Source organism: Cetorhinus maximus, chromosome 11 (genome assembly GCF_964194155.1).
Source record: "Cetorhinus maximus chromosome 11, sCetMax3.hap1.1, whole genome shotgun sequence".
In the NCBI taxonomy this organism is placed as follows: Eukaryota; Metazoa; Chordata; class Chondrichthyes; order Lamniformes; family Cetorhinidae; genus Cetorhinus; species Cetorhinus maximus.
In genome coordinates this window covers 77,299,834-77,327,073 of record NC_135889.1, presented here as the reverse complement: position 1 = coordinate 77,327,073, position 27,240 = coordinate 77,299,834, and the positions used below count along the sequence as shown (strand labels likewise).

The window sequence follows — 27,240 nt, the reverse complement described above, 5'->3', positions numbered from 1 at the left end:
CAACCTCCCCCACCTTCCACCCCAAACATCTCTTCCTCTCCCAGTCGATCCTAGACTTTTCTCCCCAACCCCCACCCCCCCAGTACATCTTCCTCTCCCAAACACAGCTGGACTTTCCTCTCCACCTGCTCGACCATCATCAGTTGTGAGCAGACCCTCAACAGTGACTTTCTACCTTCTGTGAGCTGCTTCGCAGCTGAGCCATGTCCATGAGAATCCACCCAGCATGCCATGGACATTCCTCCAGGGTCCCGTTGCTGTTGGGCTCCAACCTCTTCTGCCTCACGGATGTCCACGATGTGAGCAAGGCCCTGGCGGTAAGTCCCGACATCTGCACGTCACACTTTTCAAGACGTCTTCTGCACCGGTGTTTATTCCCGCCGACGTGGGCGGCGATCAGCATGGCGGAGGGGATTTCGAGGGCTGGGCTTATAATGATATGCAGGTGTATTACAATGAGGTTCCTGATATCCAATGGTGGGAAACACAGCCCGACGTCGTGAAACCGATTTTTGGCTTTCTTGCCATATTGCTCTCTCATGCCACCAAACACACCTGAAGCCAGTGGGCACAGAAAATTCCATCCACACTTCCAGAAACCAATCACAAAATACCAAGTATAATGTTTGCAGAGTTATCTTAGAAAATTACAAATTAATGATGACAGGCCTAGGGTCTCAACATCCCCACCCAGTGTTGGTGGTCGCATGTATTCATCCATCCCTTGCTGCTGACAAAAGGGAATCCGCTAGTGAATCAAGCCCTAAATAAGCCCCCAAGTTCTGCAAAACACAGGTCCCCCTCTACTGTGATGCCAGTTAAAATGATCCTTGCCAGCATGCTGCCTACATTTCAGTAGCCCCATTACACTGCTGCCAACTCCAGGAACCACGCACCAGTCCTACCAAAGCCCAAAGCCATCCTCCGTTGTTAGGAAAAGGCAAGAGCTCCGCAAATGCAACTAAAGCCCACTTGCCCTACCTAATACTGCTAAGGACCAATACACTCGTGACTTGTGCCTTGTAGATGGTGGACAGGCTTTGGGGAGTCAGGATGTGAGTTACTCTCTGCAGAATTTCCAGCCTTTGACCCACTCTTGTAGCCACAGTATTTATATGACTAGTCCAATTCAGTTTCTGGTTAATGGTAACCCTGGAAATGTTGATGGCAGGGTATTCAGTGATGGTAATGCCATTGAATGTCAAGGGGAGATGGTTGGATTCTTTCTTGTTATAGATGTTCATTGTCTGGCACTTGTGTGGAGTGAATGTTACTTGCCACATATTAGCCCAAGTCTGAATGTGGTTCAGGTCTTGCTGCACATGGGCACGGACTGCTTCATTATCTGAGAAGTCGTGAATGGTGCTGAACATTGTGCAATTATCAGCAAACATCTCCACTTCTGACCTTATGGTGCAGGGAAGATCATTTATGAAGCAGCTGAAGATGGTTGAGCCTAGCATACTACCCTGAGGAGCTCCTGTAGAGATGTCCTAGGACTGAGGTGATTGACTTCCAACAACCACAGCCATATTCCTTTCTGCTAGGAATGACTCCAACTAGTGGAGAGTTTTCCCCCTCATTCCCATTGACTCCAGTTTTGCTAGGGCTCCTTGATGTCACACTCATTCAAATGCTGCCTTGATATCAAGGGCAGTCACTCTCACCTCACCTCTTTAGTTCAGCTCTTTCGTCCATGTTTGGACTAAGGCTGGAATGAGCCTTAGGAGCTGAGTGGTCTTGGCAGAACCCAAACTGAGCATCAGTGAGCAGGTTATTGCTGAGTTACTGTGCAGTTTTCCATATTGCCAAATAGATGCCAATGTTTTCGCTGTACTGGAACAGCTTGGCTATGGGCACAGCTAGTTCTGAGCACAGTCTTCAGTACAATTGCTGGAATGTTGTCAAGCCCATAGCCTTTGCAGTATGCACTGCCTTCAGCCATTTCTTGATATCACGTAGAGTGAATTGAATTGGCTTAAGACTGGCCATCTGTGATGCTGGGGACCTCAGGAGGAGGCTGAGATGGATCATCCACTCAGCACTTCTGGCTGAAGATTGCTGCAAATGCTGTACAGCCATGGAGTCAGATTCCCAAAGCCCAAAGTAAAAAGTCTTAGCATACTGAACGGAAATAGAATTTGACTTATTTAGTCACTGTAATCTGTGTCCCCTACATGGCATAATGACATATTATTGTAAACAACATATTCTCCAACTGATGAATAAATGCCTCCTGACATCTGCTGGGCCAACGTATTTGTGCTTAGTTGCATTTTTGAACTGAATATTCATCTCAAATGATAAATTACTTCATATGCAAACTATAATAGAAATCACAATTTGCAGAAATATTCCATGAATTTGTATCCATTGATCATGAATTTTATGTAATTTAGCACATCCTCTTCTTACTCTCATTATTAACTCATATATAAATGCCACTTAATTTATATGCTGTTCCATTCTCAGTCTACTGCAATGCGTCAAAAATAGCAACGTAAGGTGGCAGTCAAAGCAAAGAGATCAGTAGAATGGCCGTGCTGGCAACTACCATACTGAAATGCTGAAAGATTCACACTAAATTAACCTAGAAACTGCAATAACATAACTGCTGTATTCTCACAAGCATCGTAAAGTATAAAATTCCCTCTTAATTAACCGAACCCTTAGCTCCAAATCTTTTCTAATTCCTTTGTAATAAATTTAAACCTCCAACCCCTTTGCTAATGACCTGCTTATGTCTAGTTGTGCATTTTTTGCAATTTTTAATACTTTCAAATATTTAACTAGGATAAGCTTCAGCAGGAATCTTCCAATCGGGCGTCTAAGTTTGGTGGCAGGCGCAAAAGTGAGAGTGATTTCCACTGGAGGTGGGACGGCTGACAACAGGCAACCTTGCACTGTTCAGCTCATCACATATGCACCCGTGAGGAGCTCGCCGATTCTCGTGGTGGAGGCGGGCAGGAAGTCGCCGTCCCTGCCATTACCTCATTGGGTTGAAGGTCTGGGCACCAAATTTAAAGGGCACCTGGGTAGCCATTCACTCACTGCAGGCCAAGAGCATCAGTCTGGCTGTCATTCAAGATTCTGCTGAGGCCAAAATGTCAAGGAGAAGACAATATGTGGCCCCACGGTTCAGCAAAGCCTCACTGCAGGTTCTCCTTCAGGCTGTGCAAGGCAGGAAGTGCTGTTGTCAGCAGGAGGCCCTTCCGTTTCACGATGGTAGCCTGGATGAAGGTCACAGTAGAGGTTAGTGCCCGTGGGGCCAATAGGAGAACTGCCCAGAAGTGCAGAAAAAGGATGAACAATCTGCTGCGCTCCGTCAGGGTAATTGGCATAGTCTACTTACTGCAAAATAACACTCATAAGGAGATCTGAATGGCCAACTCCTGCTCCTATGTTCCTATCAGGCAGTCTAAGTGTGCGAGTGCACAGGGATGTCAGACAGGGGTATGTGTTGAGGACTCGCCAGCAGATGCGATATGTGCACCGAATGTGTGCCAGTGACTTCACGCTCTCAATGTTCTATCAATTGTAGGACATCCAGCTTGTTAATCACTTACCAGGGAGGGCTCAGGAGCTGCCATAGGCACGCTCCTAAACTAATCATGTACCCATCGGGATGACAATCAATCCTTCTGTCCATGTGCAGGACAAGAATATGGACAACAGGAGAGAGCGGGTCAAGGTCAGAGGTGGCATTCCGAACATTCAAGTCCTCACCCCTATGGAGGAGCAAGCCGTCGAGCTAACTGAGGAGGAGCAGGACCGTGCCTGTGCTGAAGGCAAGATAGGACTCCCCGAGAAAGTCAGTGGGGATGCCTCCAGCTACAGTTGTCAGTTGCGCCCTGAGAGTAACACATTGCTTTAATTAAGCAGGCGCTTAGGCATCCACTAAATCTTTATTTTCTCCATTCCAGATACCAACAAGAAAAAGGGGGAGGCCCACAATGTAGACCAGCCACTGCTCCATCTCCGACCCTATCTCAGAGGATGCACCATCATGGCGTTCACCTGCACCCTCCACCAGCCCAGATACATTCACCTCAGTGGGTGTATGTTCTACAGTAGGCTCGGGGTTACAATCTGGTAAGTACATCACTGACACGGATCCACAGGTGGTGGACGGAGCAACAACCGAGGTCTCTGACACTTGGAGAACTGATGGAGACCGAGGCCCTACTCAGCCCCATGATGACTAGCCTCTGGAATCGTCTCATAGAGGCCTGGTGGAGATGCAGGAGATCACTGGACAGAGTTGTCGGAGGCCATGCGCAGACTGGACTGAAGGCTGGAGAAGTCCATCCATGTTCTGTCTGCTGCCGTGGATCCAGCATGTGAGCACTTGGCTGCCTCCAAGGAAAGGGTGGCCACTGCCTAGGAGACACAGGTCCAGAAAAATGCACAGTGCCTACCGGATATGCGCTCGGACTTGCACTCCATCACTCTAATCATGGGTGCAGTGCAGCAGTGGCTAGGTGAGAGGGGGACACGGATCCACAACTTCCCTCCAGGTGCACCTTCTCTTTAAGCAGTCAGGGAGGTGCCAGCAGGCACCCACAGGGAGGAGAAGCACCAGTATGGCACCCTGGAGGCTTCAGCCCAGAACACATCAAGGGTGCCCTGCCGCTCTACCTCCCTTCTGCCAGTGAGCCCATCGCCTCCAGCAGATCAGGCCGAGGAGGGTGCACCTGCACCTGAACATGAGACCCTTAGCAGGTCAAGGACCTCTAGGCCTCAGGCCACCAGAGGATGCCCGTCAAAGTCATCACAGTCAACAAGGCATAGCAGTCAGCAGGCTGCCTCCACCTCAGCTGCGGATGTGGGAGCTGCACCCGGTTGAAGTAATAGAAAAAGAAAGATAAAGAAGTTTTGAAGACACACAGGTAGTATGGGTGTACAACCATTGTATATACTTTTGGTACTTGCACAGTTTGGAAGCGTCCTGAATTCCATCTCGCTGCTGGTTGCTTCAATGGTTACAGGCATTTAAGGATGTGGAATTTGGGCCCCCTTCAGAGTCTGATAATAACTCCTGTAGATTCAGTTCTCTCACATTATCAACATAGTGATTACTCAATATTCCCACATGTGCATGATTAAGCATTGGGCATCACTTGTGAATGTGTGGCCTGGGCACATATCATGCAAGCCATTACTTGCAGCTCACCAGGTTCTGACCTCTAAAAATGATGTCAGCGAGGTCACTGCATCTCCTGCTGCTGTTACCCTGATGTGAGATGTGGGTGTATGCAAGGAGTACTCAAGGGTAGTTGAACATGCTATGTGAGTGGCCAGGAACAGCGTAGATGCAGTTTCAGGGTTGAAAGAGTGAAGCTCTACACTGTCTTCTTAACAACAGGAAACCAAAGGCTTCCCGACATATTTGGAGAAAGTTGTAGTGGACATTCAATCTTATTGGCCGTCCTCAGTGATTTGTCATTTTGAGCTTACATGCAAGTGAAGGCTGCAAGTAAGGAAGCAATGGGCGAGTTAGCCTTGACTGCAGAGAGATTGAGCATAGGATTAAAGAGGTGTGTGTGCAGTTGGCTGAAGCCTTTGTGAAATCTCATGTGGAGATTTGTTTGGCCTGCTCATCTCCTTATCAAGGGTTGCAGTAGATCTCGCATAAAGGGTTTGCAACCAAAGCACACCAAATATCATTAAAGGATCATGACATGAGAGAGAGTAGAAATGGCCTGTGTGCTGGACTGTGCCGAGGACTGTGAGGTTATTCATGTGAAGATTCAGCAGCTTTAACAGGGCTCTGCAGGGCCCATGCATGAAAGCTATTTACCTTGGCTGGGGTGTCCAGAATGATGGATCACAGTTTCTCGTAATACTAGGGGCCATCTAGGACTGAGACTTGTGGGACTCTCTGCAATTGGAGGGTGTGGAGTGTTTGCTACTTAAAAACCCATTGTGCAGGTGAGGCACTCTCAATTGAGTGGACTCCAAATAACTTCAAAACTTTTTGGCATGATAAAGATGTCAAGGAATATGGGCTTACTATGGATGAGTGACGATCAGCAGGAAGGAACACAATCTTCCCTGATTATTCTGCATGGAAGATTGATCTCACGTAGCCAAATGGTGTTGTCATGTTGCTCCTCCCTGTGGACCCATATATCTGATTCTGTCTGAATAAGCTCTCTGCAAGGTCTGCCCTCCCATTGGGAGCAGGTGTGAGTGTGACATGAGTGCAAACCTGCCAAGGTAAGATTTTTTATTCCTTCCAAATTGTCATGTGTGTGGACTTTCTGATGGCATGGGAAAAATCTAATTTCTACTTATAGGTGCCTGAGGTTGAGGGAGAGTGAAGTGTTTTGTAGGTTCTGATGTGCGCATTTAGTTCCAGGGCTCAGCAAATCAGCAGTTTGGCATATGCAAAGGATCAAACCACCAGTAGGGCAGACATTGAGTAGTGCAATTTAATTCAGCTATCATAAATCGAGATACAATAGAGGAAAGCATAATGTCTTTTACCAAAAAGGAGCTGGGGCCTGCCAGCCAGCAGAGGATAGAAAACCAAATAGTAGCTTACTCTGTCTGGAATCTGTCAGCTATCAAATTGTCACAGCCTCTCTGCTGCATTATAATGGCCTCTGCAACGACAACCTGACACTTGTCATCACCATCCCCATTGACAGAGGAGACATCTCAGTCCTCCATATCTCCTTCAGCAAGACATACACCCTTTGTTGTGCAGGCGCAGCAGGCAATGATGATCCGGGACACCCTCTGTGGTTAGTACTGGAAAGCCCTGCTTGAGTGGTCAAACATTTGAACCTCATCTTCAGGAGACCTATCATCTGCTCAATTGTGGACATTATGGAAGTGTGTGGCGTTGTACCTCTCCTCAGCAGCACTGCACAGACGGTGAACTGGTATCTTAAGCCAGGTCTTCTGTGAATATCCCTTGTCCTCAGGAGCCAGCCCTGCTATCGCCAAGATCTTTAAAAACTTTTGACACCTGTGAGTGTTTCAGAATGTCGGCATTGAGAGAGCTCACTGGGAACCGAGCACATTCAGGATCTGTCTTCTCTGATCACATATCAGCTGCACATTCAAAGAGTGGGATCCTTTTCTATTGATGAATGTGACTGGCTGTTGCCAGGGAGCTCTCAAGGCCGCATGTGTGCAGTCAATAGCACCCTGCCCTTACGGGAAACCTGTGATTGCTGTAAAACCCAACGCTCTTGTAGCTTTCGGGATCCAGGCAGAATTGGACAAATTGGTGCGCTCTCCTGAACAGGACATCTGTTACCTCCTGGGTGCACTTGTGTGTCGCTGACTAGGATATGCTGTACAGGTCGCCAGCGGAGCCTGGAAGGAGCCACTGGCAAAGAAGTTTAAGGCAGCGGTGATCTTTAATGCCACCAGCATGGAATTGCCTCCAAGTCCTTGCAGCTGCAGGTCGTCGTGGAGAAGCTTGCAGATATGAGCAACTACATTCGGGACATCCTGAGGCACCAACAGCATTGCCTTTTGCTCAGCTATAGATAGGCGCATTGCCTACGACATACCCGTGATTGGGTCAATGCTCGCTGTCGCACAGGCTCCTGATCACCAGCATCCTGACCTTCTTGAGGCCCCACTGCCCCTTGCTGCTCAGGCCATTGCTCCTCCTGGCTCTCTGCTCACCTGCGCCAGTCTCTTCTCCTCCTCACCTGGACGAGAGCCAGGAGCAAGGCAGGGTTGCCTGGAGCCTGCATCATCTAGGCCTCAATGGATCTGTGAACAAATTGCAGTAATCAATCTAGTAAGCATATTCTTTTCAGATTTTCTCCATCTCTGAGCTACTAAGCCAGTGCTAAGCCCTGTGCCTGGCTTCCATCTAGACATGGCATCCCCATCCCACCCCTTCCAGGTAAAGGGCATCCTGGAGGAACAGAGATGAGTGTCCCTCCTGTTCATACATGACTGCACATGGAGACATTGTTCTTTAACTGGGGTGATGAGAGGCTATGTGCAAGAACCTTCTCTCAAACACAATTCAGCTTGCATCCATCACCTTCGAGTCTCTATAGAGAGACCATTGCCTTGGCAACATAGAAAGACTTACCACATGAGCCGTTGTCAGCCGTCCGGAAGGATGGAGGTTTGGAGTCATGAGTTTGCTGGCGTCCACCAGCCATTCCCCTTGGAGGCATCCACCTCCCTCCCTCCCTTCCTTCATCCCTGCCTCTAACAGCAGCAATGGCAAATGACTCAGAATGAATGGCAGCTTCAGACCTTGCTGGGATCGTAATGTTATGAAACTCACGAGTTAGGGAGCAAACCGCTGCCGTGTGGGCTTCACCAAAGAGAGGAGAATGCAACCGAGAATGGTTCTCATCCAGTTGCCTCATGATCATTAGGGTGTCCCTTTAGTCAGCCAATTGTGCTCACCTTCCCTCCTCCCATTCAAGGGATCGCATTTTCACGGCAATATTGTTATATAGCAGAGAGTACAATAATGGTGCGCATCACATTTCCGACTTGCTCCAGCACCTTCTACCCTCTCCCGTCACCAACCACCTTCCCACCTTTATCCTTGACCCACCCAATATAACCATTCCTCTCCCCTCTGTCACCCTTGAATCTTCCCCATTAGCCTTGTACCTATAACCATCACTCTCTACATGCCTTCTCTCCCATCTGAGCCTACACCCATTACCGTCCCCATGCCCTTCCTTACCCTGACCCCTCCCATTATCTGAGCCACCTTTTTCATCTGTTTCTGTGACCCCTCCCATGAAACCTTCAGCTACCTCATTATTACCCTGGACCTGCTACCCTACCGCATCCCACTCACCCCTCTCACTGTGACTACTCCCTCTGCTGCCTAGTATCCTCAGTTCAACATCCAGGACCCCACCATAGACTGCACTGACCCCGCCCTCTAGGATCAACTCTCTACCAACATCCCTGACCGGAAACCTGCACCCTTTCTGTATTTCTACAAACAAAATGTTTAAACTATATCAAGATACAGAAGTGATTTCTGATCAAAAATAAGAAAGAATGTTTCAGTTGCTCCACACTATTCCATTATTTTCCCTTTGTGACTGCGACACTATTATACCCCAATGCACAGGCTGATTTTCAATCTTCCATATTATTGATGACAAATTTAAGGCTGCAATTCAGCTGAAATTATTCATATTTTAAATAATTTTTTATTCCAAAGTTTGAGACAAAGTTACTTTGAGTCGTCCCTGTACAGAGTCATTAAGAGTTTTCATAATGATTTTAGTTCTATCCAACATACCCTTTAATTTTTTTTGTAGTGAGCGGGTGATTTGTTTAAATATGGCCGCATAAATGCAGTAACTTAAAGGGACAGACTTGTGTGCAGTCTACATGAGAACTTTCAGATTGTCCAGCTTCACAACTTAGGAGGGATATTGGTTCTATGGCCAGGATTTTACAGCCCCGCCGCGGCCTGTCTCCCCCGAGCTGATGCTGCGAGCCATTTAAATCTCCATTCAGTTCAGCGGGACCGTAATATCCCACCGGGCGGAAGGGGCCATAAAATCCTGGCCCATCTCTCTAGATATCTTTATATCTAAAGCTTTATACCTCCATCTCTATGGCTATCTTTGGAAGTGTTTATTTCTATCTACACATATTTATACGTATCTTGCTCATGATGAGTTAAAGGATCTAGCTGAACTGAAAAGGATGGAGACAGGGTTTGGATATATTAGGATGAAGAGATGTTGGAATCTTAGAGTACTCGGTAGAGAGGATTTTAGTTTAAGAGAATTGGACAGGCATTATAACAGGCCCCAATGATGACACTAATCTGCCCACCCACTCAAGTTGGTGGGTGTAAGCCCTGAGTTCAGCAGGCAGAGAAAGAAGGATTCTGCTAAGAACAGACAAGCGACTGTAGGACAGAAGCAAAAGAGCTATCAGAAATTAGGGATCTTTCTGAGGTGGAGGCAGTAAGCAAGAGTGCAGTGAAGCCAATGCCTGAGATGAGCAGCCCAGAGTTGTGAGGTTTTGAAGAAATGTTGCAGGATCACCTAGCCAAAAGCTAATGGAAGGACCCCCATGAAATTTCATACCTCGGAGATTAGCTGGAACACTGAGGAGAAATCAAAGTGAATTCCTGAGAGCTGTGGCAATTTGGTTTGGTCCCAGGAAGTGAAGGAACCTTCAAGAGCCAGATAAATAGCCAAAAACATTCTGGAGGGAAGTGATAAGGATAAAAGGGAGGTTCCTTTGAACATTTTAGTCTAAAGTATATGTGAAAGTGTTTTATTTTGCTTTTCAATGTAAAGTATAAGTACTCACCTAAGACTGTTTATTTAGCAGTGTTTCCTTTACTTGTTTCTTGTATAGTAAAATTCATTTGTTTTAAATCATGGAATCTTGCAGTGTAATTTCTTTCAGTTGATCACTGGGTGGTCCTTTCTTCTTAAACATTAATGATCTCTGCAGAGATCTTGACTAAATTAGTGGCTCTTTGTGGGATTTCGAATCCACAGATGGTGACAAGTACACTGAATGTTCGAATTTCTCTTTAAACTTTAACGGTCACTAGTGGGATTGTTACAGAGTGAACCGTCCCACGAACTCAATGTGTTTGAATCACAGAATCTTTACAGTGCAGAAGGAGGCCATTTAGCCCATCAACTCTACACTGGCTCTCTGAAACAGCATTCTACCCAGTCCCACTCCCCTGCCTTATCCACATAACCCAGCACATTCTCTCTTTCCAGGCAGCAATCCAATTCCCTTTGGAATATACCTTGATCGAACCTGCCTCCACCACGCTCTCAGAAAGTTCGTTCCAGATTCCAACCACCCTCTGGGTGCAGAAAAAAGATTCCTCGGATCACTTTTACTTCTTTTGCCAATTATTTTGTATCTGTGCCCTCGAGTTCTTAATGCTCTCGAGTGGGAACAGTTTCTCACTATTTACCCTGTCCATACCCCTCAAGGTACTGAATACCTCTATTAAGTCTCCTCTCAGCCTTCCTTTCTCCAAGGAAAACAGTCCCAACCTCTCCAATCTATCCTCGTCACTACAGCTCTTTATCCCTGGAATCATCCTTGTGAATCTCCTCTGTATTCTCTCCACTGCCTTCACATCCTTCCTCAAGTGTGGCACCCAGAACTGGATGCAGTTCTTCAGATGAGGCCTAAGTAGCATCTTATACAATTGATTGCCCACAGATAAAACAGACTAACATACATTCAGGTTCCGATGAATCGATCGATCTGATACTTAGTTGAGTTTAATGCCTTCAAATCCTACTCTTCTAATAACCCTCCTACAAATCAGTTAATTGCTTTAAGGCGAGACTTCCGCGCCTTTCCTGTGAGAAAGCCCCACCTAAGAGCTGTCGGCCAATTGGATTTCCCAGCACCTCTGTGGGCCCAGCAGCAACACCAGGAGCCACCGTTGAGATTACAAGCAGCCCCCAGTGCTGAGGAGCCTGGGCTGACAGTTAAGTCTGGGGTTGGAAGTTGCAGTGGGGAGGGCAAGTGGGGACGATGGGGGTGTTGAGGGGGTGGAGGGTTGAGTTCAAGAAGCCAGGAGAGAGAGATAAGGGGAGGAAATGACATTAGTGGGGATGCCTCTGATGGGCTCAGGGGCCCCCAAAGGAGGTCCCACCCTCCCCGACACCAGCCCACATAGCTAAAGCTGCTGGTCTTCCTGCACAGCGTGGGCCTCCCCCCCACCATGGGTAAAATACCAGTGAGGATGGGATGAGGCGCTTAAGTGCCCATCAAAGACCAAGGGCAGGCGGGCCATTCGTTGCCTCCTGTGCCTCCCATAAGATTTCAGACAGGTCTGAGGTGGTGGGTAGGCAGCGAGAAGACCACCCACTAGGTTTTAAGCAGCCGCCTTCAAATCCTCTGGCAGAGGAAAGTAAAATCCAGCTCAATGGGTTTTCCAATGAAAAAACCCTGAAGGTCCTGCCACAGGAGACTCAAAAGCCACAAAATCTTTGAAACTACTTAACCTCCAGGGTACAGATGTTCTTGTATCATAAGAGCTGCCTGGGCTTTCCCAGACAACTATTATAACATGAGAACACCTCCAGCCCAGAGGAAACATTGTTTGAGCGAAGGCTCAGGCTCTCTGATCTCTGCGGTCAATTTCACAATGTTTGCTTACATAAGTTAAATGGCTTCACGGGTTTGTGGTTTGTAGTTTTGAAACTTCAAAGGGGCTGGATGATTTTATTAGCTCGCCGTCCAGACTTTTTTTTCAAGCACAAGAGAAACTTATCAATAGGTCACTTTTTTCCAAAGTTTTTTTGTACATAAACCACTGTACACTTCGTGGTTCATTGGTTCTAGAAAGTGTACAGTGGGTCAATGGACATGGAAGTGCCATAGCTTGGCATGGGGGCATGAAGGGCCTGAGGGGGTGGGTAGGGGGCAGGAGAAGGACCTTTTGAATTTACCTTTTAAGACTTCTCTGAGGGGCTGTGAACCTCTACTCTTTAAAAACCTTGCCCAACTCAATGAAAATTGCTGAGAAGTTGGAGATGCCTATCTCCACAATGGAGCTGGCCAGGTCGGGAGTGCCGGGATGGGAGCCAGCCTGAACCTTTTAAAGGCACTCCCAAAAATCGTACAGCCTGGGCATGGGGTCGGGAATCCCAGAATTGGGACATGCCTGCCATTTTTAAACTCCCAAGCCATCCCAACATGGTGCAAATCTAGGTCAATATGTTTCACTTTCCACAGCGCTCTTGCATGCAATATGAGCTGCAGGGCAGAATTATACTGAGGCATCTCAACAGCTTTCGCTTAATATTTGTGATATATGTAAAGCCCTGGAGCATGCTGATTATGGTATTGGGCAGCTAATTCAGTGGTCATAAGTTTAAATCATACAATGATAAAATATGAAATTGATATTCAATAAAGATATTAACTTGTGCAATGGTACTTTAAAACAACAATGACAGAAACTGTTAGATTGTCCTCATACCCTCCACCAAACATTTGCCTAGCTTCCAAGCAATATCTATGTGGTTGATTCTTCATGCCTTCTGAACTGACCAAACAAACCGTTCAGTTGTACAATCAATCACTTGAACGACTTACAGCAACTAGGAATGGGAAAAAAAGAAAGTACTGTCCATACTTTGAAAACAAGTTGCTTTGAAAAGGCAGCTAATATTCAGACTGCAAGGTTGCATAAATACCCCATAAATGAGAGGAATGTTTAGTTACTATCCTTTTGATGGAGTTGAACATTGACCAGGACACCAGAAGAATTACCTGCTCCTCTTCAAATGGCACCATTGGATATTTTACATCCATCTAAACATCCAGGGCTCAGTTTAAGGTCCAATCTAAATGTGCTGCACTGAATAGTTAGCCTGGATTATGCCCTCAAGTCTTTAAGTGGGGGATTACCCTCAACATTTTGACTCAGGCAAATCTGCTGTCACTTAGGTGTTTACCTTAGCTCAATGAAAGCAATCTCTCCACACCCTGAGCCACAGATTCTGGGTTCAAGCCCATGCCAGAGATGTAGGAACAGAGGTCAACTATTCAGCCCTTGTGCCATTCAATTAGATCATGGCTGATTTACACCTCAACTCCATTTCTCTGCCTTTGATATTTATGCCTTGATATCCATACCTAATAAAAGTCTGTCAAATTTGTATGAATGAATTATTCTTGTACATTGTACCCTCCATAAACTTCAGGTCATCCAAAACTGTTGCCCGTGTCCTAACTCACACCAAGTTCCCTTCACCTATCACCTCTGAGCTCACTGACCTACACTGGTTCCCAGTCAAGCAATGTCTCGATTTTAAAATTCTCATCCTTGTTTTGAAATCCCTCTGTGAACTTTCCCCTCCCTTTCTCTAATCTCCTCCAGCCCCACAACCTTCTAAGGTATCTGCACTTATCTAATTCTGTCCTCTTGAGCATCCCCAATTTTAATCATTCCACCAATAGTGGCCATGCTTTCAGTTGCTTAGCTGGAAACTGTGGAACTCCCTCCCTACACTTCTCCACTTGTCTACCTTGTTTTCTTCCATAAAACCTACCTCTTTGATTAAAGTCATCTGACCCATCTCCTCATGTGGCTCGGTGACATACTTCATTTTATAATACTCCTGTGAAATGCCTTGGGATGTTTTAATACTTAATGGTGCTATGTAATTATACGTTGTTGTTACAGAACGAGAACCTGGAGGCACTATTTCCGAATAAAGTGTTTATTAAATAGCATGCAACAAACTTGATTTATACTGAATGTCAAATACGACGTAGCTTTCCTTTAAAAGGTAAATCTTCACATTCTACATTTTTATTAAAACCATTATTTAAACTAAAAAGAAAGTGTACAATGAGAGTGTCATCTAAGATTAAAAGGATCAATTGATCATTCAGGTGAACTGTGAGGATTAGGAGGACTGCATTGTTCTTTGAGAGCGTTGTGAGCGAGTTGTGGTTAGGAAGAGCCCATTTTCATGAAGATCAAGCTATGACTGAGTATGTGGGGTTTAAAACTCATGAAATGTAGATTGCAAATTAACCATATGTTTGTGGAAATTAGGAGTGCATTGATTATTGAGAGTGATCTGTGAGTGAGTTGGTTGTGATTGTGGTTATTCGTCAACTGTGAGCTAGCTATAAGTGAATTTGTGGGGTTTGTTTATTGGGAGTGTGTTTATGGGCAGTGGGAATGCGTTGTTCATCAAGATTGAGCTGTGAAAACTCGTCATTCATTTTACAAGAAAACAGATGTTATCAATTTTTAATGAATCATTTTATTGAGCCATTTCACATAAAAATTGAGCATTCCACAATTGGATTAGCAAATTATCAGAAGCTATAATTTGTTGGCTGCTTGAGGAAAATTAAAGGAGCATTATTACATAAGGTTGTGAACTAATTCTCTTTAATGAAATCCAGTTCTCAAAAAGTTGACTATCTAAAATTAAAATCATATTCCCATGGACTTTTAACAAGTCACTAATTGTGAAAAAATCAGCTTTTCCTTGATTTTTCCAAGCAAAGATAAATAAAGCCCACATTTGTTTAATAAAACTACCTTGATCATAACTAGTTAAGTTATAACTAACTTAAATGGTTGAGAACATAAGAATGGGAAGTTTTCACAACTAATCCTTCAAATGCTTGAGAACAATTCCATCTATACAAGCGTAGAAACTTCTACCACAGTAACCACTCAGGCCATCTTGTCCGTGCAGACTTTTTGAAAGAGCTTAGTTCCGCACCCCTTCATTTTAACTGTAACCCTATATCTTCCTCTTCCTCAAGTCCCTATCCAATTCTCATTTCAAATTATTTATAGAATCAGCTCTCACGATGTTTTCAGCTACAACATTCCAGATCCCAACAATTTTGACTGAAAAATATCTCATCTCCCCTCTAGATCTTATGCCAATTATTTTAAATCTATGACCTCTGGTTACTGACCCACTCGCCAGAGGGAATATTTTTTCCCTGTCTATTCTACCAAAGCTGCTCGCCATCTTATAAATCTCAATTGGGTCACCTCTTAACTTACTCTGTTCCAAGAAGAACAGTCTTAATTTTTCCAACAATTCCTCACAACTAAAGTTCCTCATACTTGGTAACATCCTGATAAATCTCCTGTTTCCTTTCCAAGGCCGTTACACCTTCCTAAAGTGTGGAGGCCAGAATAGTCCACAATTCTACAGCTGAGACCCAACCAGTGATTTATACATTTCTAGTATAATCTCTTTACTTCTATATTCTATGCCTCAATTTATAAACCTGAGTAACTGTTTTTTAAACGTCTTATCAATCTGCCCTTCTATCATTAAGGGTTATTGAATAAAATTTGATACGTAGCCACATATGTAGCATTAACAGTAGATTTTAAGGAATGTCTTAAAAGAGGAGAATGAGTTAGATAGATAAAAAGGTTTAGGGAGGAATTCCAGAGCTTAGGGCCCAGGCAATTTAATGGTGGAGTGATTAGGATTGAGGATGCATGACACCATGATTAGAGAAGCAAGAAGGCTGTGGGGCTTGAGAAGGTTTCAGAGGTAAGTAGGGGTGAAGCCATGAAGGGATTTAAAAACAAGGATGAGAATTTTAAAATTGAGGTGTTGCCAGACTGGGAACCAATGTAAGTCCATGAGAACAGGGCTGAGGATAAAAGGGATATGCTACAACTTAGAATATTGGCAGCAGAGTTTTTGATGAGCCCAAGTTATTGGAGGATGCTAGATGGGAGGCTGGTCAGGACAGCATTGGAATAGTCAAGTCTAAAGGTAAAAAATATATGGTTAAGGGTTTCTGCATCAGATGAGCTAAGGCAGGGCTGAGACAGACAATGTTACAAAGTTGGATGTAGGTGATCTTGGTGATGGAGTGGATATGGGGGTATAAGCTCAGTTCAGGGTAAAATAGGAAGCTGAGGTTGCAAATGGTCTGGTTCAGCCTCAAGAGTACACAATGAGAGGGATGGAGTTGGTGACCAGGGAATGGAGTTTGTGGCAGGGATAAAAGATAATGGTTTGGTTTTCCCAATATTTAATTGGAGAAAATTTCTGCTCATCCAATACTGGATATTGGACAAGAAATGTGATAAACTGAAACAGTGGAGGGGGTCAAAATAGGTGCTGATGAGGTAGAGCTGGGTGTTGGCAGTATATGTGGGACTTGGCAGCATGTTGCCGAGGGGTAGCATGTAGATGAGAGGTGGGATGGGGCCAAGGATAGATCCTTTTAAAATTGTGATAATTAATGCACTGTGTAAGCAGCAAAACTACTGCAAATTGATAGTTTATCAGACAAACAATTCTGCATGCCTATAACAAATTTGTAATCATATGGGTATAGACATCAATTACAATCAAACCATGGCAAACTTCATTTTGCGTAAGAAACTGTTCCTGAGGTGGTAAATTTGGCAGTGTGTAATACAGGGCCATGTTTGGAAATTGAGAAGAAAAATAAGAATGTGAGACACAGTAGACCTATCTAATGCATCCCTTGGTACTCATTTAACAAAAGCATTAGTAAAGATCTGGGATAAGAGTCTTCCCAGCCTCTCACCCAGAAAATGATGAAAGGCAGAAGGGAACAAAATACATCTAAAATATATCTCAGCACCCCATCCACCACCTTAAACATTCACCCCCTCCACCACTGATGCACAGCGGCAGCAGTGTATACCATACACAAGTTACACTGCTGCAAATCGCCAAGGCTCCTTTGGCAACACTTTCCAAACCTGCGACATCTACCATCTAGAAGGACAAGGGCAGCAGATGCTTGGAACACCACCATCTGCAAGTTCCCCACCAAGCCACACACCATCCTGACTTAGAACTATATTGCCATTCCTTCTCTGTCAAAATCCTGGAACACCCTTCCTAATAGCACTGTGGATGTGCCTATACCACATGGCCTGCCGCAGTTCAAGAAGGTGGTTCACTACCACCTTCTCAAGGAAAATTAGGATTGGGCAACAAATGCTGGCCTTTCCAGCAAACTTGCATCCCACTAAAGAATACAACAAATCTAAAGTGAAGAAAATAGCTACCTTAAAAGGTGTCCCATCTTCAAGATTGCTTACAGCTGGCCTTTTGTCTCAGTTTGGATTCCAATGAATAGTACTCACCCAATCCACTTAGCATTTATAATACACTTTATCCTCAAACTAGGCCATACATAAAATGAAATACTGTTAACAGAGTCTGTGCTTTGAGCAATAGTGAAAACAAATATAAATGGGGATTAAAATCAGCCAGTTTTGAAGCTGATTAATTTGGATTAATTGGAAAGCAGCATTTGCTGATGGGACATTTTATTTCAATCCCTATTTCTTTGTGCAATTCAAATCACATCTGTTAATGCTCACAAGCAATGTTCCTTTTTAAAAAATTTTGTTCCACAGAAAATGCTTCTATGGGCTGAATTTTGCCGTCGGCGAGCAAGGGGCGGGGCCCACTCGCCGACGCGTAAAATGACGCGGAATGACGTTGGGGGAACCCCCGATGTCAGCCCGCCCCATTTAAATTTTCAGCAAGGTGGGCCCACAGCAAAACCAATTGAGACCATTGACAGGATCATTGAAACAATTAAAGGACCTGCCCGTCCAACCTTAAGGTTGGTGGGCAGGCCAGGAGCCCTGGCAGGCAATAGAAAAAACATGAAACCTCATTCACCGGCAGGATGAGGTTTCATGTAGGGATTTAAAAAGTTTAATAAAGTTTTAGTGTAATTTAAGAACATATCCCATCTCATGGAACATTGTCACATGAGGGGGACATGTTAAGGATTTTAAAAATTTTATTTTTAACGTTTTTAAAACTGTCAGCGATCTCCCTGAGGCAGCACTTAGCCTCAGGGAGATGTGTGCTCTTTCGCGGGGCCCGCTTCTCCGGCGGGGATCGGCTCCCCGCCCGCCAGAGATTTGGTCAGGCCCGCCCACCGGGCCAAAATTTCTGCCCTATATGTGTGCTTATGTGATAATAAAACAATTTCCCAGTTTCAGTGAACGCATCAAAAGCTCTCTGGTCAAATATGAGATCAATGGAGATTCTTGTTCACTTCATTGCCAATGCAATTCCTGATGCATTCACATTCCAGCAAGGAACAGTAAACATATATTTAATGATATAAAATATATTCACAATGAAGCTCAGATCAGAAAGTCAGCCATGTAAAACTGCTCAACAATACTGAGGTAGAGTTACCGTTTTGTGTTTGAAATTGCACTGTTTAGTCAGGTTTCAAGTTTCCTTCAAAAAGTAATATGCATAATCAAAAATGCAAAACATACATTTCATTACTTTCCATTAAATAGTATTCACTTATGTAGTTAAGAGTAATCTGGTGCAGTTTTATTAATACAGCTGAAAATGCGTTTATCAACAATTATAAACATTTTCATTAATGATGTTCTGTTTTTCATAGTAAACTAATTTAAAATCACTGAAAATGACTTTAAAAAACTATACTGAACAGCTTAATAATCTCAGTGATGTATACTAGTCAGTTTCTTACTAAATTATTTTTTTAGAATGAAAATACGTTTAACATGTGCTTACTAATGCCTGAGTGCCTAAGAAAATTAGTGCAATTTGAACAGTCTTCTCAACCCAATGCAATTGGCGGAGTCTCACACTTTTGGCTTGTTGGCATGGCCAGTTTTGTGGACAGGGGGCCTGACTGAAGTAAATTCAACCTTGGACTAGCAGAAAATATGGCAGAAAGCATGAACCTATGTGGTTTGGGCATAACTCAAATTAAAAATTGCATGGTCTTTTGCATTTGTTTGGCCAATTCTGCCCAGATTGAAACTAGCTGAAACATGCAGAAAACCTACCTCAATATTCCATAGAAAGTGTCTCAGCCTTCAGCACCAATCCATCATAAAAACACGAGGAAAAACTGAATTATTAGTATATAACCTATGTAACTCAAGAAAAAATGGTTGTTTGTTTCACTCAACATTTATTTTTTGTTTTAGTTTTGTTTGAATCAGTTAAAATTCTGCGAAAGAAACGACTCACCTTGCTAAAGTCAACAGTACTGTTCTCTCGGCTAACGTCAGTTTTGCCTTCTAAATTAGCGGGTGCAGACTGTGGCGAGATCATGTGACCTGATTCAAAGGAAAATGTTAATAGTTCTCCAAAGTACCAGGTTATTTACAATTAGTTTTGTAAGAGTATTAGAAGAAAGTAACTAGAACTAAATAATACATTGGAAACATGCCTAGATTCAAACCTACAATATAGATTTGCAATTAAATTAAGCAAGTCGTTCACAATAGTCAGTGTTTTTATGGTAGATCACATGAAATGCATTAAATTACAGAAAATCTTCATTAAACAAAAAGCAACATGGTCAAACAAGATTAGAAGACAATGACTACATTGTTTTAACGTGGTCTATTGGACAATTCTGTTTAAATGGGCTCCATCCATACACACTGATAGCCTAAAAAGACTACTTACAATTATAGTCTGTTCTTTTTTGCAAATTACTTCCTGAGAGCCACAGCAGTACTCAGCACATGCCAGCAATGCTAACAAATATTGTTCAATCTGAAAAGTAATGAACTGGAAAACATGTTTAATGCTTAAGTGATTGGAGAAAATTGTGAATCACCTGAAGCCCTTTGAGGAGAGGTTTCAACATGTCTTGAGGTCTTCCCACCAGCTTTCAATGAGTCAAAAAGAAAGGAGTAAGAGAAGCAGAAAGAGTTGAGCCTGTTAGAGATAGGTACAAACGTGGAAACAAGACACAGAAAACAGATGAGGACTAATGAGGATATGAACCAACAATGATAGATGTAAGACAAATTTGTAGAGAAATGCATAAAATGCAATAAAAGTTGTGAAATTAGTGAACAGAGAAGAAAAAATAAACCAGCATTATTGATAAGTAAACTAAATCAACAGATTGTATAAGAAAATAAGTATGTGTGTGTGTATATATATATATATGTATACATATGCCAATAAGGGACAGGTAGCAGAAGTCAGGAAATCTCTCACCTCGGCCTGCCCACCTCGAGGTAAAGTGCCAGCAACCACGGAATTTTTGTTCCGAGGGTGTGGGTGATAGCAGGAGTTGGGCCTGCCGCCCCCAGAAAGAGTTTGGAGGCTGCCACATGAGCTACCAGGTGCCAAGGCAGGCTGCTTAAAAGGCCTGCCTCTGTGCTCTGGGGCTTCATCCCAGTTGTAATAATGACAGCAAAATGAAGAAGAGCGCTCTAGCCTTCACCCCCACACCCACTCACGCTCTCCATGCCCCATTCATGCCAACTCATGCCCACACTCATCACCCATGGCCCCTCCTACCCTCCATGCCAAGTTATACTCCTCCATCAACCTCCAATGGCCCTTCATATTCTTCATGGCACTTCCATACCTATTCACCCTGTACACTCTGTACATGACCAATGAATCCTGTACTGTTAATAGGATGTGTGATAAAGCTTTAAACAAACATTCATTCATTCATAGCTTCCTACTTTCTTAAAAAAAATGTTTTTACTACAGCCCTAAAGAAGTGTCAATCATCCAGGCCCTTTAAAGTATCAAAAGCAGAAAGTGTAAGCGCTTTACACTGCTTTATCTTGTGTAAGTAAACATTGTGCAATTGACAGAATAGATTGTGGAGCAAAAGCTGTCAATCAAGCAATGTTTTCACTGGGGTGCAGCTGTTACAACAGACTAATAGATGTCTGTGCTCTCAGCCAGGGCTCATTATACATTCTTGCTACTATTGGGCTCATTCATTCGGTATAGAATATATAGTGGGTGAATGGGCATGGAAGTACCATAGATTGGTATAGAGGTTATGAGGGGCCAGAGGGGTGGATGAAGGGGCATAGCTTGACATGGAGGTTATGAGGGGACATGGGGGGAGGGTAGAGGAGTGTGGCTTGGCACAGAGGGTATGAGGGGCCATGGGGGATGGATGGAGGGGCATAGCTTGGCATGGGGGGCACGGGTAAGACCTTTTGAACATAACATTTTAAAACTTCTCTCATCCAGACTATGGTTCACAACATCTCTGAGGAGCCATGAAAGACGAGTTCTTTAAAAGCTGGCCTGAATCCATGTAAACTGCAGGGGAATAGGATATGCCTATACACTCTGTGGAGTCGGCCAGGTCGGGACTGCAGGATGCGGGATCGTGATCTGCATCAGCCCACACTTTTAACCCGCACTGATGAAAATTGGGGAATTGGGTTGTGAATCCTGGAATCAGATCCCGGCTGCCATTTTTACACCTCAGTGGAGTCTCCCCAACTCAATGAAAATCCGGCCCATGATATCTAGTAATGCATTCACACTTGGCAAACAAGATGGCAAAGTTGTGTTTCTTGATTATTGCCTTAGCAGGTTCAGTAATTGGCTTGTGTGTTCTTAGGGTTAAAGTCATCCTTTTTAATGTCTAAAGTGACCTTGTTACTGAAGTTAACATTTCAAAGGAGTCCAAAAAATACTTCAATAAACCTTCAGAAATTCATGTAAACAAAATAAGAACTCTATACTTTGAAGAACATTTGTAATGTATGCATTATAAAACCAGTTCATATTGCAGATAAATGATAAATATAAATCAATGGGTGGAATTTTCCGAGTCCATTGGCAGCGGGCGTGATAGGTGGCGTGCTCGGAAAACATGGTGTGTCCTGCTTCACGACAGCTTGAAGGAAGGTTGCGATCGTCCGCTCTGCCCAGTGACAGTGGGCCGCGTTTCCCGCCATCGGCAGGGAGCTAATTGAGAGTAAGTTTAAAAGGTCCTCCTCATGCTTTCTATGCCAAGCTCTGCTCTTTCACCCATCTCCTAAGCCCCCTCATGCCTTTATGCCAAACTCTGACTTCCACCCACTCCCATGGCCCCTCATGCCTCCTATGCCAATCTCTGCCCTTCCACCCATGCCCTATGGCCCTTCATGACCCCAATGCCAAACTTCAGCACTTCCATGCCCACTGACCCACTGTACACTGTGTAAAACCAATGAACCCTATAGTGACAGTAGAATATGTTAAAGAAAGCATAGTAAAAAGTTATGAATGAATTACTTTTTTTAATGTTGAAAAGAGGTCATTTCACTACAAGCCAATAAAAGTATCAATCATCCAAACCCTTTAAAGCATCAGTAATAAAAATCACAGTCCCTTGAAATCACTTAACATTGTGTAAACAAACATTGTGAAATCAGCAGAGATCAGAAAGCCTGAGCTGTCAATCAAACAATGTTTTCTCCTAAGGCAGGCGGGCTGAGCCAGGAATTTTCCTGACTCCCGCTATCCTCCTCGAGGATGAAAGTCGAGGGCATTAAGTTTGTTTCTCTCTTCATAGATGCTGCCAGACCTGCTGAGTATTTACGGCATTTTCTGTTTTTATTTAAATGTAATCTTTCTTTTTTTACGATACCCTTTTCTGTTGAATATGTTGCCCCATGTTCTAGAGGTGTCAGCAATCTTCCACTTTGTCTTCTTTGCCCAATCTTCAACTATGAGCCTGAAGCATCAGTTTTTAAATTGTGAACTACACCCAAAGAGGTTTTCAAAATTATTCTTTTTCTGTAACTAGAGCCTTGCTTCAAGTACGGTCTCTCAAAAATTATATTCCTTTTTGTATTTTATGACTTACTAAAGCATTGGCTCAAAATTTGTTTGGAGCATGTCACTCGTCCATGACACTCATGCCCCCCCTACCCCATATGCCCTTCATGTACCCAAGTGAAACCTTGCCCTTCCACCTACCCTCTATGGCTCCCCATGCCAAGCTCTCTCTCTCTTTCATCCTGCAGGAAGAGTACATCAGGAGCATGCAGCCTGATGACCTAGCTGTATGTCGCATGGCTTACAAGAAGTGGAGACAAAGGAGAAGAAAGCGACAGAGATGCCAAGCTGGGCAGAGGGAGGAGCAGCACCCTCAAGATGAAGGGGTGGCTTGGGCTCCTACACATGTCGCTGAAGAGCCACAGTGAGCCATTACGGGTCGGCGCCTAGCTAGACCCAGTGTCTACAGACAGCAATTGTCATTCCTGCGGATTACCGAGAACCAGGGTCACCGAAGACGGCGCATGTCCAGGGAACTGGTTCGTCACCTGTTGCAGGTTTGGCACCATGGGGACTTGGAGGGCATCCACTGCCAGTGCCTGTGAAAGTGACCGCAACGCTCAATTTTTACACCAGTGGCTCCTTCCAGGGCTCCACAAGCGACCTCTGCGGGATCTCACAAGCTTCCACACACAAGAACATCCAGAAGGTCAAGGATGCCATATTTGCAAAGGCACACAACTTTGTGCATGTCGACTTGGATCAGGAAAGTCAGGAAGGAAGAGCGCTGAGTTTTCCACAGGTCTCTGGTCTTCCATAGGTGAAAAATGCCATTGACTGCACTCATATGGCACTTAGATCTCCATGGCAACAAGCAGCGCAGTACATGAACTGCAAGTGCTTCCACTCACTGAATGTTCAGCTGGTCTGCGACCACAGCAAACGCATCCTGCAGGTCTGCACAAGATTCCCAGGGAGTGTCCATGACTCCTACATTCTCAGCAGGTCTCAGATCCCTGACGTCTTCCAGGGTTCACAAGGTTGGCCCCTCGAGGACAAGGACTACCCACAGAGTACGTGGCTGATGATGTCCATGCGGCGGCCTCAGGGTGCATCAGAGGGAAGGTATAACGAGGTTCATGCTGCAACTCACAACTTGGTGGAGCAGACCAGTTGAAAATGAGGTTCCTGTGCCTGGACCAGTCTGGCAGAGCCCTGCAATATAATCCACAGAGGGTAGCACACATCGTCGTTGTCATCTGCTGTGCCCTACACAACCTGGCGCTGCAACGGTGGGAGGAGGTGGAGGAGCTGCACGTCTCCTCCAATGAGGAGGACGTCAATGGGGATGAGGGTGATGAGGTCCTGGAAGGCAGGGATGATGGCAATGAAGCCATCGTGTTGTCCAGATGAGGCAGGCACGCTCAGGAGGCCCTCATAGCAGCCAGATTCGTGGAAGATGATGAAGATATGCAGTGAGGACACTCCATGGATCCTCAATCACATCTGTGAATGTTTGACACCTGTCTGGCTGACGGCAGCGCACATACCCTCTGTGATAAGGCTCCTGTCATGGAGATGCAGCAGATGCGCATAGTCCCTACATTCCAGGAGGATAATGATGACATGCAGTGGGGACACTCCATAGATCCTCACATAGCTTATGTGAATGTCTGACTCCTGTCTGGCTGATGGTAGCTCCCTTGCGCTCTGTGAACAGGGTCATATCATGGAGTTGCAGTGGGGAAACTTTAGCTTCTCCTGATCCTATGGCATCCTTTGTGAGCAGAACCCTTCAGGACCACATGGTCACTGGACACAGATGTTGATGAGGTGGGAGGCCAGACTCACCTCAAAGTGCTAAGAGCACACAGAGAAAGTGACGGAACTCTATACCGCCGGACCAGGACATTCTGGCAGCAGTGATAAACCCCATCGAGGTGCAGGCATGACTGATGTGACCAGTGACAGTGAAGACCATCAGTGTACTGGGATGGTTCCACAAAGCACAGGGAGAAAGCCCTGGACTGAGACACCTGCCTTTATCTTGTGCAGGAAACAAGCTTTCATTTCAGACTGACACAAACACTGCCCATCATAACAAGGAGCCATAGACAGGGTGACATTGTTGGGAGTTTATTTATAATAGTCAACTTTGTATACAATTGATTAACACCCATGCCCACGCGGTGAAACTACATTTTCTTAACCTTCCTAACCCTGCTGCTAAGTCTTGGTGCTCCCCCAACATCCAAAGCCGATGTGGAGGCAGCCTGCTGACTGTCTGTGATGATCTTGGTGGGTGTCCTCTGGAGGACTGAGACATGGAGGGCCCCGGCCTGCTTTGGGTCTCCTGCTGTGGGGCAGGTGCACCCTCCTCGGCCTGTGGAGCTGGAGCTGATGGGGTCGCAGGAAGAGGGGAGTTGGATCAGCTGGACATTCCCGGAATCACCTGGGTGGATGGCCCCAGGGTGTCGAACTGCTGGTCCTCCCCACTATGGGCCGCCGATGGCCCCTGGCCAACTCGTTGAGGAGAAGGGGAAGCTGGAGTGAGATCGAGCTGCTCCACACCCGTCTCGCACTGACACTGTTGGAGGACAACTACAGCATCCGGGATGGAGGTCAGCCTGAACAGCAGTGCAAGACAGATGTCTTGGACCAAGGTCTGCATGGCGGCTGCCATTCTGCTAATGTTGACCCCGGTGCATTGGCATGACAGTGGAATCACCTCAGACTGAAGGTGGACAGACTCTCCATCGTGCCTTGCAATCTGAGGAGTGCAGCTGTGATCCCTTCCTGCTGTTCCTGTGATTATCACTGCAGTTCCAACAACTGATTGGGGACCGAGTCCAGAGGCTCATCATCTGACTCGGACTCAGCAGATCCCTTGCCTCCAGCAGTCTTCCAAGTGCTGGCGACCTTGGGTGTCCCTGCCTCCACCTGCTGTGGGACAGACTGTGTGCTGTGCTCACCAGATAATGAACCCAAGCCAGCTGGTCCCACTGAGGTGTGTGTCGCTGCACTGGTGAAGGGTGTGGGTGAGCGCTGTGACAGTTCTTCGAGGGTGCTGTCTGCAGGGTCCTCATCCAAGGTGTTGTCGGCGCTGGAGTTGGGGCCAAGGTTGTCTTAGGGTGACATGATAGATGTGCCGATGAGAGAAAGTGGAGATTATTAGTGCATGGCCACCACGGTACAAAGAACAGTGGATTCACAGCTGAGTTGCCAGAGGGACGATCTGGTGCATGATCCTCACTTGGATGCTTGGTGCCGACCTCACCGTTGCTGCAGGAATGGTGTACGCCCTCTCCGGCCAGCTCTAACGCGTGGTCTTCAAAGGAAGTGAGGACCTTGATGTCAGGCACTCCACCCCCAATCTGAGACCTCTCGCTTTTATTGTGCACAACCCTACCCTCCATAAAGACAGGTGGAGAGAGTGTGAGCAAGGAGCATGCCCGGCCAAATGAGAAGAATGGCAGGCATGCGAGTGTGCTGAGTGAAGCCATGGACAGGATGAGGAGGCGATCTTCAGAGGAGATGAGGCCAGATAGAGATGTGAGGGTGTGTGTGAGAGAGTGAGTCGTGAGGTTCCTTGAGCTGGCAGTGAGTGAGATGCCAGTGAATGTGTGATGGCAGTGTCAGTTTAGAGTGATGAAGATGGTTGACTTACCTTGCTGGCACAGATGAGATCATTCATCCTCTTTTGCACTGGGTGGCCAACTTCTTGTGGGCAGCAGTGGTCATTGCCAAAGCCTCCCAAGCTAGATTGGTGATGTTGCTGCCCCTCCTCCGGCCAGAAGATATCATGGCAGGCCTCCACAGTATCCAAAAGCCATTCCAGGGACATGTCACTGAATCGATGGGCTGCTGTCTTCTTGCTGTTCGAGGCCATGTCTTCTGTAAAGCAGTCCTGAGCTGGAAGCACTGAGAGGTGTGTGCACAGCTTCAGTTTAAATATGGCGCCCAGTGTAAGGAAGCGGCGAGGTGTTGGCATGGCGGGTGAATCAAAGGCTGCCCACCAGCAAAATGGTGTGTTGCCTGTGAGAGGCAGAAAGGGAACGACATGGCACAAAAACTCACCATTGCGGTTAGCGGGTAAATCAACTTATTTCCCACCCGCTACTGCACTTTGTGCAAATCTGGGATGATTCCGCTCCTAATGATGTAATCAGGTCAGTAAAGGTGAGTATCATGGCACATTCAAGTGCCTCTTAATGTGCACCTAACACCA

The 27,240-nt window shown here is 45.4% G+C and overlaps 1 protein-coding gene across 3 annotated transcripts in view; it reads right to left on the bottom strand.

Annotated features, from left to right (window-relative positions):
- Positions 1 to 27,240, bottom strand: part of LOC144686698 (sodium-driven chloride bicarbonate exchanger-like) — a 344,112-nt gene that overhangs the window by 152,340 nt on the left and 164,532 nt on the right. For 2 of the 3 annotated variants that reach the window (XM_078552275.1, XM_078552273.1), the window contains exons 7-8: positions 20,095 to 20,145; positions 19,497 to 19,585 (exon numbers count right to left, since the gene is read on the bottom strand). In XM_078552275.1, coding sequence (XP_078408401.1) covers positions 19,497 to 19,585; positions 20,095 to 20,145 — 140 coding nt within the window. The remainder of the gene's footprint in view (positions 1 to 19,496; positions 19,586 to 20,094; positions 20,146 to 27,240) is intronic. The other variant, XM_078552274.1, reaches the window with a different exon arrangement.